This window comes from Plasmodium malariae, assembly GCF_900090045.1.
Source record: "Plasmodium malariae genome assembly, chromosome: 2".
Lineage (NCBI taxonomy): Eukaryota > Apicomplexa > Aconoidasida > Haemosporida > Plasmodiidae > Plasmodium > Plasmodium malariae.
In genome coordinates this window covers 225757-239514 of record NC_041776.1, presented here as the reverse complement: position 1 = coordinate 239514, position 13758 = coordinate 225757, and the positions used below count along the sequence as shown (strand labels likewise).

At 30.9% G+C, this 13758-nt stretch overlaps 3 protein-coding genes across 3 annotated transcripts; 2 read left to right on the top strand and 1 right to left on the bottom strand.

The window, feature by feature from the left end:
* Positions 1-2694: 2694 nt before the first annotated feature.
* Positions 2695-3384, top strand: PHIL1 (photosensitized INA-labeled protein PHIL1, putative; the record flags this gene model as incomplete). Its single annotated transcript, XM_029008622.1, has 1 exon — positions 2695-3384. One exon carries the CDS (start codon positions 2695-2697, stop codon positions 3382-3384), a length of 690 nt encoding a protein of 229 aa, XP_028860163.1.
* Positions 3385-5657: 2273 nt separating this feature from the next.
* On the top strand, positions 5658-9061 carry CCp5 (LCCL domain-containing protein, putative; the record flags this gene model as incomplete). The annotated part of the gene is made up of 2 exons (XM_029008621.1): positions 5658-5871; positions 6237-9061. 2 exons carry the CDS (start codon positions 5658-5660, stop codon positions 9059-9061), a joined length of 3039 nt encoding a protein of 1012 aa, XP_028860162.1.
* A 1676-nt stretch (positions 9062-10737) lies between these two features.
* PmUG01_02014800 (cleavage and polyadenylation specificity factor subunit 5, putative) lies at positions 10738-11475 on the bottom strand (the record flags this gene model as incomplete). The annotated part of the gene is made up of 1 exon (XM_029008620.1): positions 10738-11475. One exon carries the CDS (start codon positions 11473-11475, stop codon positions 10738-10740), a length of 738 nt encoding a protein of 245 aa, XP_028860161.1.
* Between the last annotated feature and the right edge of the window lie 2283 nt (positions 11476-13758).

Sequence of the window (13758 nt, the reverse complement as noted above, 5' to 3'; positions counted from 1 at the left end):
ATGTATATGCAGGCTCCTGTTTTATACATGTATACGTGTGTACTCTGAACAGTTATAGGGAAACCACGTCAAAAGAAATCGCTTTTTCCATAAAATGTAAAACATGTACGCGATGTTTACAGCGCGGCTAATGTTTTATATCCGCTATATATAAAAAAAGATAAAAAAAAAATATATTAACATAAAAAAATACTTTACGCTTGTTACTTAACACTTGGTATTTAAAAACTTTTCTTTACTGTTCAACAATAGCAACTACTTTATGAACAAATGTGTGCATTTCTCAACCAAAAAAAAAAAAAAAAAAAAAGTGAATGTGGCTATTTATGAACATAAAATGTAATATTGTTTGTTCAGGCAAAAAAAAAAAAAAAAAAAAAAAAGAAAACAGTGAAAAATCAGGTAAGATTTATTACCTGGTCATATAAAATTTAGTACAAATACTTATACTACTCTAGCTAAAAGGCATTAAAAGACTCCACATTTTTATGACACTTGAATTTTTGCGGGTGAACATTTTTTCAATTTTTGTGTCTTATTATGTATATATATATACATATATATTCACATGAATACGCATACATATATATATATATATATATATATATATAACATATCATGGTGTAAATTTCTGAATATAAATCAGGTTGTCAATACAAATACTCATTATATTTTAACCATTTGTATGTGACAAAAACAATATATATATATATATATATATTTTTTTTTTTTTTTTGCCTGAACCATGTTCAGGCTTCGAAAATTATTTTATTCCGTTTATTCTATTTATTTTGTGCATTTTGTTCATTTTGTTCATTTTGTTTGTTCTGTTCATTTTGTTTATTGTGTTCATTCGGTTTATTCTGTTCATTTTGTTCATTTTGTTTATTTTTTTTATTTTTTTTATTTTTTTCTTTTTTAATAAATGGCTAGATAACATTCGAGCCTATCTAGCAGATATTTAATCCTTAATTTTAAAAACCTTACATGATCAGGAAATTTAAAAATTTTTCCACACCGTATATATATGCATAAATTAAAAAGACCTAACGTTCGTAAGTCCTTTTTTAAAATATTTATTTCAAGTAGCCTTCTATATCTGATTTTTATCTTAAGCTAGCCCTTTGTAATTTTAAAACTTCAAAATTTTGCAATTTTACAGTCTTACAATTTTACAATATCAGTTTTATAATTTTTCAATTTTACAGTTTTACAATTTGGTGTACACATAGCGGTAGAGCCAAGATACCACTTTAGTGAAATGCAAACTTTAGGGCAGCGTACTTTAAAATAGCTAAGTGTTCCATGTAATTTTTTTTTTTTTTTTTTTTTTTTTTAATTAACTTCTTTAAATAGTCTACAATCTTAATGTTTACCATTTTATTATCCGTAATTAGCTATATATAGGCAAGTATTCATAGCAAACTTTTATAGCAAATTGTGTGGAATTTTTTGAAAGGCCGCTAAACGGTAGACTAATTTATATTTTTACAAATATATTCAAATGTATGTATTTATTATTTATGTATGTGTTTATGTATGTATTTATGTATGTATATATATATATATATCTTAAAAACTCCCCTCTTTGTAGAAGTAGAATATTTCAATTCATGCAAATATATATGTAAAAGTTTATGAGGCTTGCACCCTTTTAAGATATTTATAAAAAATAGCTGTATTGGTATTATTACTACCATTAGTATTACTACAATCAGTGCTGCATTAAATACTACAATAAGTGCTGCATTAAATACTATAATCTGTGCTACATTAAATACTATAATCTGTGCTACATTAAATACTATAATCAGTACTACTATTATTAATACTGTTCGTACTACTATTATTACTACTATTCGTACTACTATTATTACTACTATTAGTACTACTATTATTACTACGATTAGCATTACTACTATTATTACTACTATTATTACTACGATTAGCATTACTACTATTATTACTGCTATTATTACTGCTATTATTACTGCTATTATTATTATTATTTTTTTTTTATTTTTTTTTAAACAGTCCCCCTTCAAGGTACGCTCAAAAATAAAAATATACGTAACACATGAATATTTAAAAAATAAAATTTTCCTTTTTTTTTCTTTTTATTTCATTATGTTTAATGTCCCCATTTTTTATTTTTACACTTTTCCTGCAATTTATTCTTTTTAATAAAAAAATAAAATCTACCACTGTTATAGAGAAGGACACACGCGCGCACACACACAAATACACACATTCCATCGTGAATACTAGCCATTTTTACTTTTACTTTCATTTTGCCTTCATTTTGCCTTCATTTTATTTTTATTTTATTTTTTTCACAAATAAATATATATATATATACAAATACACATATGTACATATGTGTACATATATATATATATTAATGCATAATAAACGCGGTTAACCATTTTTTTTTTTTTTTGCATTTGCGTGTGAATTTTTGTATATTGCTTTTTCGAAAATTTAGCTTTTTTTTTTTTTTTTTTTTATTTTTATTTATTCATTCATTTATTTTATTATTATTTTTTTTTTTTTTTGTGAGCATATATGTACATGCACAACAATAATGTACTGTATATATATATACTATACGTGTTATATATAAGCGTACAACTGCACATACTTTAAATTTTACCTTTCTCCCAAAACGACTATAACGTCACTCCCCATCGTTAGATGCTTTTTTCTGGATCACCCAAAATATATAGTTATAACAAAAAAGGAAATATAAAAAAGCTAGATTTTTTTTCTTGTAAAAGCATTATTTTACCTCAAGAGCACATTGACACTAAGAACAATTTAATTTGCACAACCAAAGTAATTCCAAATACGTACGAAACAATTTGTGATAACATTTTCAAAATGCAGATGGCACATGATAATAATTATGACAACGAAAGAATGGGTACTAATGCATATGATAATAGAAACTCAAATATATATAGTGTGAACATAGTACCATGTGACGATGGTAATTTCAACAACTATACTGATGTCAATGTTAATGTAAATGTTAATGCTAATGATATGAACCAACCATTAATGTTTGAAGATGGTGCACAAGGCAGTGCAGATCCTGCACAACCAATAGACCCCGGTGTTGTAGCTGTTTCAAATGCTTTATTTGCTTATAACAACGCTTTTCAATGTATACCTATTAAATCATCTCCAAACGTGTTCAGACGAAGATCAAAAGGAGAAGCAAATTCTGAATGGAGCAATGCTTTTGTAACAAGAGTAGATCCTTGTGCATGTGGAGATGCAGAAGAAGAATTCAAACCATATGAAGTTACAAAATATTATGATGAAGGAAAGGTTAAAACTGTATTCAACTTCGACCAGGATAACTGCAAAGAAGCCATTTGAGTTTTCCATTCCAACCAGTTATGCTGTTCTCGAAACGTAGCTTGTCGTTTGTCCGCTTGCAGGGGGTGGGTGGGAGGTGAGTGTGCATATTTATACCTGTATGAATGTATAAGTTTTTTTTGCTCTACTGGAAAATGTAGACTATATGAAGATATGGCTTGCCTTTTCGTACCTTTGGTGGTCTTCTTTAAACTGTTTGCAAAATGGGACACCATTTCTTGAGTTATGTCTTAGTAATTCATCCTGGCACGTATTGTAATTGGTATTGTAATTGGTATTGTAATTGGTATTGTAATTGGTATTGTAATTGGTATTGTAATTGGTATTGTAATTGGTATTGTAATTGGTATTGTAAATAGTGTTGTAACTGTAATCGAAATTGAAAGATCTTTTACCTGTTCTGCTTAAACGACAGGAGCCATAGCAGCCATAGCAGCCACAGTAGCTACAGAAGCAACGGATTCGGCAGCAAAAAAAAAAATAAAATAAAATAAAAAAATATTAAAAAATTAAAAAACAATAAAATCAAAATAAAATGAATTAAAACTCCGTGTATACCTTTTTACCTCTGCTTTTTTATCCGCTTTCTTCTTGTTACTCGCACGATCGATATTTTTAATGCATGTTATACTTTTTTATTCACGCAGCATTCCTACATATACATATATACATATACGTTTATATGTGTATGTTTATTTTTTTTTTTTTTTTCTAATTATACTCTTTTGGTACTCTTTTGAAATGCACGGTGTGCTTTATAAATGATACTGTGAACATGGAAGCAGCATTTGTGAATGATTTTTTTTTTTTTTTTTGCTTTTAACGATTTGCATATGTACAAACATATGTGTATGTGCAAATATATATATACATCATGTATGTTTGTATACTTACATATACACATACATAAATACTTACATATACACATACATAAATACATACATAAATACATACATAAATACATACATACATACATAAATACATACACACACACATACACACATACATACACACACACATACATACATACATACACACATACATACATACATACACACACACACACATGTACCTCTTTATCATAGTATGATTCATGTTTGTATTTATTAAAACTTTTTATAATTAAAACGATGTACTTTTGGTAATATGTAACCATGAACTTTCCTTCTTCACTCCAACTAAGCCTTAAAATTGAACAGACGGAAGTGTAGAAAAGAGTAGAAAAGCATTGCAAGGTAATGTAAAGGATAGTTAAGCAAGCATATATCAACGTGATATTATGGAATGACTGAACGAAGTTACAATGCTTCACTTCTTCCAATTTTGTAAAAGGCGAAAGCAAAATAAATAAATCCAAAAAGAAAGAAAATTTCAACTGCATAGTAGAAATTTTCCGTACACATATGTGTATATTGCATATACGTATATAAGTAAAAATCAGACATGTTAAATTATTTTAAATAAACACAATTTCAAAATTATTATGTTACGGCATTTTAACATTTGACTTTTTTTTTTTTTTTTTTTACTTACAATTGTGTGTACATACAACTGTGGTATTACATAGGAACGAAGTGCCCAAAAAAAAAAAAAAAAAAAAAAAAAAAATTAAAATTAAGGAGTACTGTGTAAGGTACTCAATGATGCAGATACTCCATATGGTTATATTTAATATGACCCGTACGCATATATATATATATATATATATATATATATGTACACACATATATTCTTGCATACATATATGTCCATACGTGCATACCCTTACACAAGTCATGAATGATATTCCTTATCGTTCGTTTTTCTACACATTTATCCATTATCACTTACTACTTGCTAAGTACCACATGCTAATTACTACTTGCTAAGTACCACATGCTAATTACTACTTGCTATGTACCACGTGCTAATTACTACTTGCTAAGTACTACATGCTACTTACCACTTATCATTTTCCCCTTTTATGCACACTTTGTGATATCTATCTGTGTGTTTGTAAAAACCGTATCCACGTGCCCACAACCTTTGCAATAGTAGGAAAATTTCAGAATAATTTTTATTTTTTTAATTTTCTTATTCCTTATATACATATGTTTTGAATACTTACACATTCTTCACCTACTGAATAATGTAAACAAAGGAAGAATAAATATAACGCAAAAAAGAGGCAGAAAATTGTAGAAGTGTAGAGAATAGCAAAGAATTGCGATCCCTCGAAATTACACCGGATCTCGTCCTTTTCTCCTACCTTCCTCTCACCATTTTTACAATAAATGAAAAAGATGACATATATAATTTTTATTTTTTATATATTTCAAATGATGTTGCTTTATGCAAAAGACCCAGACATATCTCTTGGAAATATAACAGAATTCAGACAACAACACAGGAAGACTCTGGATGGAAGACTTTGTGCTGCTGCTTTCCTTCATGATGACCAAACATACACAGATTGCACAAGTGCACCTTCTCCAGATGGTACTAGCGGTTCGTAAAAAGATCATTTCATTTGAACAGTAAAGCGCCCGCCGAGGCACGCTCTTTTTCGCGTTAAGCATTTGCTTGTTTTTGTATGTGCATGGGCTCGTGTTTGCATTGTTTACATGCCTATGCTTAGGCGTAATTCTGCTTTTGATCCTTCGTTTATTCGTTACTTCGTTTATTCGTTACTTCGTTTATTCGTTTATTCGTTTATTCGTTTATTCGTTACTTCGTTACTTCGTTTATTCGTTACTTCGCTTCTTCGCTTCTTCGTTTATTCGCTTCTTCGTTTATTCGTTACTTCGCTTGATCACTCCTTTCCTATTTGCGCGAGCCCGCTAACATGTTCTTCTTTACCCCTGTCGATGCAGGGAGGGAGTGGTGCTATGTGGAAGTGCAGCTACTAGGAAAGGGAGTGCGGGACTGGGACTACTGCGCTAATACAGTGAATTACGATAAGTTGAGACTGCATGCAAAGAAAGTGTTTGAAGAGAAGTCGTTAGAAGCAGACAGACTGAGGGATAGGTTACACGTATTGAGCAGTCGAGTGTATAGTATGCTGCAAAAGTACGATTCAGTATGTGGTAAGAAACATGAACTTATAAATAATCGAATTGAAAAAATAAATGAATGGTTAAATAAAAGCGCTGAGTCTATTGGCCAGATTGAAAATAATTCTATTGATTTATCTAGGACAAAAAATATAATAGAAGAATTACAAAAGAATATGAACAATGAAAAGGAAAGTTTAAAAGAGGCAGAGGAAAACTGTGCACATGCACCAGGGTATGAAAATGAACCATATCATGATGGGTTAAGAGTATCTTATTTTAATAATAGTCTTTTTTTAGGTATACCAGTAGAATCGAAAATTGAAAAAGAAATAAATTTTTCTTATAATAATAGAGGACCTTTAGATAATTTATCCCCTTACAAATATTCTATCCGTTATGAGGGTTTTTTATTAGCCCCTCATAGTGGTATCTATACGTTTATTGTAGAGACAGACTGTTATGTAAGATTAAGAATAAACAATACTATTATTTTGTTGTACGGTTTGGAGGAGGTGGAAACTGAGGGAGGAAAGAGCACAATATCGTTATCGTCATCGTCGTCCTCTTTATACAGTAATATGCCAAAGGGTGTTACATTCTCTAACTCTAATGATGAAGTTAGTAATGTAGTTAAGAAAATTTCTAGACCAATTGAACTTATGGGAGGCGAAAAGCATTCATTCCTTTTGGACATTTCTCATTCTTCTCATTTGAAATATAGAAAAGGAGAATCCAGTTCTTTTAAACTATTTTGGAAATCTAGTAGAATAGATGAACAAGTAATTCAAAGTAATTATTTTTTTAGTGATAATATTATTCCCCCTATTAGATTTTCCTCCCTAGATGCACAACTGTTTGATATAGGTTTAGTGGATGTAAACGAATCTCCATTTAAAGATGACAAGAATTGGATAATTAGCCAAATTGCACCTAAATATGTAAGTTTGCATGTTCTAAAGACAGATATATCCCCTCAATTTAGACATTTCTCATTCTCAGTTAACACAGGATGCAATTTATTTATAGCATCTCCTATTGATGATATTTTTCCTCTAAGTCCATATAAAGATTCCCTGTGGAAAGCATACGATACAGATGATATAGTAGAATTGAATCACTTGAAAACTAAGAAAAAGAAAATATTTAAAATAAAATTCATTTCTTTAAAACATAGAAGTATGATAAAATTTAATGTATCTATTGATATTCCTTTTTTTATTTTTTCAAAACAGAGAAAAATATTACCAACTGTATGTAGCTCAGATGAGGAGGAAAATTTGACTTCTCCTGATAGCGCAGCTTTTAAAGAATGCACTCAATCATCTGCTCTTTCTAATGAATACAACTGCATTGCTGCATTGAATAGTTATCACAATGATAAGAAGTTTACCACTTGGAGAACTGGAAGTGGTAGCACCATAGGAGAGTATATTCAAATATATTTTAAAAAACCTGTACAAGTAAGCAAGTTTAGATTTAAAGGAAGAGATAATATATTAACATGGCCATCCGAAATATCCCTCCATTTTGATGATACAGAAATAGTAATTCCTATATTGTACACATCTAGTATAGAATATAATACAACCAAGTTTGAACACCCTATCATTACAACATCGGTAAAGATAGTAATTAGAGATATGTTTATGAATAATGATGAAACTGGTGGTTCCTTTCAACTAATCGGAAATTCTTGTACAATAACAGATGACGATTACCTGCTTCATCATGCAGTCATAGATATTACTGATTGTAAGAGCACCTTAAATAATATACCTGATGTTATGCCTTTACTTAATGGAGATAAATTTTTAACTACCTGTGAATATCATTGTATTGAGAATTTGTATGGAGAAGTTTATGGCTCTACTGTGTACTCTCCTGACTCGGCAATATGTAAAGCAGCTGTACATGCAGGTATCTGTAATGAAAAAAATAAACAATACTGTAAATTTTTAATCATAATTAACGATAAAGAAGAAAATTATATAGGAAATTTACAAAATAATGTTTTATCATTAAGTCAAAATAGTAAAAACACAAATTCAGCATTTTCTTTCTCTTTTTCCTCTGCATATGTACAAAACATTAATAAGCTATACAGTTCAATACCAAATAGCTATTCTATCGTTTTTAAAAATAATAACGACTTAAATATACCAAACAAATTCCTAGTGGATTCAGGTGATGTATTCACAGATTATGTAAACTTTGCTTATGGATGGAAACAAAAAATATCTTTTTCAAGTCCATTTCCATCATTACAAAAAAGTATATATCCAAATGGTGTTTACTCAGGAGGTATTGATTTTCCTCCTGCATCAGCTAGCCAACATTGTTTAACTCATTTCGATTGTCAAGCTAATTTTTGGAAATTTCAAACAAATCAGAATGGTACATTTGCTGTTCAGGTTCTAGTTGGAAATGTCTTCTCAAATGATAATCAGAAAGCTTTTATTGAAATTAATGGAATACCTATAATTAAAAATGAACTCCTCCAGAGTAATGAGTACTTCGTTGCTGTTAAAAATGTGCAAGTTATCAACAGGTCCATTATCCTTACTTCCACCTGCCTGGAGGAAGAGTCAGTTTGCCAGAACGCAAAAACGACTATAATAGCCGTGCAGATATTGCAGGTCTAGGCGGCACAAATTTGGCAATGTATAGCTTAGTAGAAAAGTGCGCAGAAACTTTACGGAATGCATATCATCATAGAGAACCGCATAGCAGAGTAAAGAACAGCATATCAACACATACAAACACATGAGCGTGGTACTGTCAGTTGCACTGTATTTTCCTTTTCACATGCGTGCTTTTTTTTCTTTCCCATTTCCATTCCCCTTCTATTTCTCTTTCTCCTTCTCTGTATCTCCTTCTCTGTATCTCCTTCTCTGTATCTCCTTCTCTGTATCTCCTTCTATGTATCTCCTTCTCTGTATCTCCTTCTCTGTATCTCCTTCTCTGTATCTCCTTTGCTATTTCTCCTTTTCTATATCTCTTTCCCTTTATCTCCTTTCCTGTATCTCTTTCCCTATCTCTTTTTTTTTTTTTTTTTTTCCCTTCCCTCCGCATATACACAAAAACTAGCAATATTTTTATGAACGGAACTTTTAAAACTACCCTTTTTATTAATATAAACATAGATCAACTTTCAGATGAAGTCAAAAGGAAACCATTACTATTTTTTAATTTTATTTAGCACCCGCCCAGCATACCATCATATAGCCATACTTCTATGTTAATATGTTGGCATGTTGATATATTTCTGCACCACCTGATCACTATGTACGGTGTACGTTATGTCAATGAAAAAGGGATATCGTTTATTCTCTTGTCCACCTAATCGGTTTGACATTCCTCAGCTAGATAAAAAGTATTTACCCCAGTTCGATATTACTTTTCTGAATTACTCTTGAGAAAAGGTTAACTGTGATGTTCTACATTTATCTAGGCATATATAGGCTAATCTAGACTAATCTAAACTCATCTAGACATTTTTCCCTTCTTAGTTCTCTACTTTGTAGTAACCCTCTACGAAGCTTTAACAGGGGCACAGGCAACTTCGCTAATCCCTCTGAGCAGTAAAAAGGAAGCAAAGGAAAGGAAAGGAAACGAAGAAACAGCGAATACATGGTAGTACATCCGTAGCAATTGCCTGTTTAACTATTAAAAAATTGAACTGTGTTTGTGAAGTTCAACAAGTTAGACGCCACATGAAAGAATTGGAAAAGGTAAAACGGGAAAACAGCAAAATGGAAAAACGACAGAACAACCAAACATCCGAACAGCCACACATCCGAACTGCCGACGAATGCTTAAAATAATGCGCAAGGATAACCCTTATGCACGGGAAGCAATAACATCGATGTGAATAAGGGGCATTTTACACGAGGTAATCCGCTACAGTGGGAGGTGATAAAAAAGAAGTGAACTCATTCGTGCGATTTGTTCGTACTGTTTGATTTGCACGGGGTCTACTTGTGCTCCCTTTATCCTGCTCCAGGTACCTAATCTACAAATGCTACAATCAATACAATCAATACAAACAATACAAACAATACAAACAATACAAACAATACAATCAATACAAACAATACAATCAATACAAACAATACAAACAATACAAACAATACAAACAATACAATCAATACAATCAATACAATCAATACAAACAATACAATCAATACAAACAATACAATCAATACAAACAATACAATCAATACAAACAATACAAACAATACAAACAATACAAACAATACAATCAATACAATCAATACAATCAATACAATCAATACAATCAATACAATCAATACAAACACTATTTATCTGGTGCCAGCAGCTCCTCCCCCTCATCTTCATCCTGCACCATGCAGTGCAACTTGAACCTTGACAGTATACTAGAGAGTCCACTGATAGCAACCCCACAACTTGTAAGGTCAAACAATGGTAAAGCTTTTAAAGTAAATCCTGGCGGTAAATGAAAAATACATTTGGACGATATAGAAACTTGATATAAACGAACATATTCCTTTGGTCTTGTTATATGTGCAGGTAAGTATGGCAAATAAACTGAATTATACTGAGTCCTCCACCACTCTCCTAAGAATTCACCTATGTCAACTATATCTTCTTGTTGTTGTTGTTGTATATGTGAATTGAATTGAGTTGTTGAAAAATTAATATCTTTAATTTTGTTAATATACTTTTGTAGTTTTTCTTTTAATACCTCCTTTGGTTTTTCCCATGATTTAAATTTTCCACTTAATAAATAATATTTCTGACTTTGTACATGTTGTAATAGTAAAACATGGGGATATTCATATCGATGACATAAAATTATTGCCAGTACAGAATTTCTTATTCCATTTTTATTGTATGAATTTATACGCTTTTTACATTTTTCTATATCAATAATAAATTTGTTCTTTAGCTTTTCATCAATATTGAATTCATAATTCGACTGTGGGTACAGAAGCCACTCCGACTTGCTCTCTCTGTTGCTTACATTTGTACCCGCCCCACTTGCCATGGGCCCACTCGCATCTCCTATTATCATATCCTTTTGGAGGAAGCCGCTGCTGAGATTAGCAGTGTTACGTTTATCAGTTTTGGATGGACTGTGGTTATAGGACTGCACCGCACGGTTGATATCCCTATGTACTGTAACTGGCGAGCAAGAGGTTAAATGAGATGGTATGGTGTATATATTTGAGTATATCTGTCTTCTACTCTAACAGCAGTGCGATAATTTTGTAATGATGTGCATATGTCTACCTTTATTTTTGCAAGTTTATATATATATATATATATATATATATATGTGTACATGGAGAAAAACATAACGACTATCAGAAGAAAAAAAAAAAAAAAGAAAAAAGAGTTTTCCTTGTTAGGTGATCGCACCTCATACACTCTTTTTCCCCCTTGAGCGCGGTATGAAGTACTGCTTGTACGTTTATCAATTTATTTGTTCTTCTATCTGTCCATCTATTTGATCTTCTATTTGTTCGTTTATCTGTTCGTTTATCTGTTCGTTTATCTGTTCGTTTATCTGTTCGTTTATCTGTTCGTTTATCTGTTCGTTCATTTGTTCGTTCATTTGTTCGTTCATTTGTTCGTTCATTTGTTCTTTTATCTATTTGTTTGTTTATTTTTCTGCAGGCTTAGGGGCAGGCCAGAGAAGCCAATTTCTGGAGCTCCCTAAATGCGCTCAATGACTTCCACAAGCGTACTGCTTTTGCCTCTTCGACTTCTCGCTTTTCTCTTAATAAGGCCCAGGTAATGTGCTACGTACAAACGTACAAACGTACAAACGTAAGCATGTACATACAGATATGTACCTATAAACGGTTATGTACTATTACAGCTTAAGATTTGCACGTTCGTGCGTTAACACTAGGTCATAATAACTGTAAGGGCAATGCGGTTCTTTTTTGTCGTTAGGAGGGCGGCTTTATCACACAATGGGTAATTTGAAGAATGATATATATATATATATATATAAGTATAGATGTATAACTATACATGTACATGTATATGAGTACATGTACCCGCATATTCGTAAATGCATCTAGGGGATTTCACACCACTGCGAACGCTACTCTTGGCTGCAAAAAGGAGAAAAAATTTTAAGATGAGAATATATTTTTTTATTTTACATTGCAATCAAAAATGTAGTTGAATATGACTCATCGAGGGAAGGTAATAAACTTAGTTTTTACTTGCTTGTCACTATTACCTCAAATAAACATATTGTTAAAGATAGATCAATGTGTTTCTTTCCACATATATATATTTATTTTGTGCGCGTATATATTTTTGTAAATTTGTTTTGTGCATTAATAAAAAGAAAATATCATTGCTATAAGCAATTAATAAAATGAACTAGCTATTCCTTTGTTTGTTTGTTTGTTTGTTTGTTTGTTTTTTAGTAGTCTCATCATATTATATCTATAATTTTTAATTATAAATTTTTATCTTTTTTTTTTTTTTTTTCCATGTGGTTATTTATAATTGCAGGTGCCATTTTTTGAAGATTTCCCTCAACAAAATAAGGAGCTTTTTTTTTTTTTTTTCACCCGTTAAATGTAAGTATATATATATATATATATACATGTTACATATGTATATATATATATATGTATATATATATGTATATATATATATATATGTATATAAACATATGTATGCTTCTGTATATACTTATGTACCTTTATATATACAAGGTGACAATGAACGTGTTTCTGATTGTATTTTACAAAAACCATTGTTTCACATTTTGAGTTTTTTTTATAGTGCCTTCTATGAATACGTCCTGCATATCACACATGTTTGAACGATATGAACATGTGCAGGAAAAGGGCAAAACTGCAAACTGGTAAATTGCTCCTTTAACGCGAGCTGAAGCAGTCGAAGTCAAGCTGTTTTATGCATTAAATTAATATTTCTCATAAGGTATGGAAAAAAGGAGCTTATCAAATCGAGTGAAGAGGAGAGGGAACAGTACAAAAGAGAACTCATATGAATTTACTCAAGTATTCTTGGTAAATATAAAAAAAAAAAAAAAAAAAAATAAAGTAGTATTAGCATGTAGCAATAATAACAAAGCATCAACACGTGGTGGTAATAATTAACGAACTTCAATGAAGTAGGGGACAAATACAACGCGCTGGACTCAACGAAATCATAAAGGGAAGCACTTCAAAAATATGGGAAAAATGGGATGCACATATGCACTTATGTATGTATGTGCACACGTACGCACACATATGTTAATCTTCAGAAGGATAATTTGTGTTTGTTATGTGGGGGATAAACTACCTGTTGACTGAGATTGCCT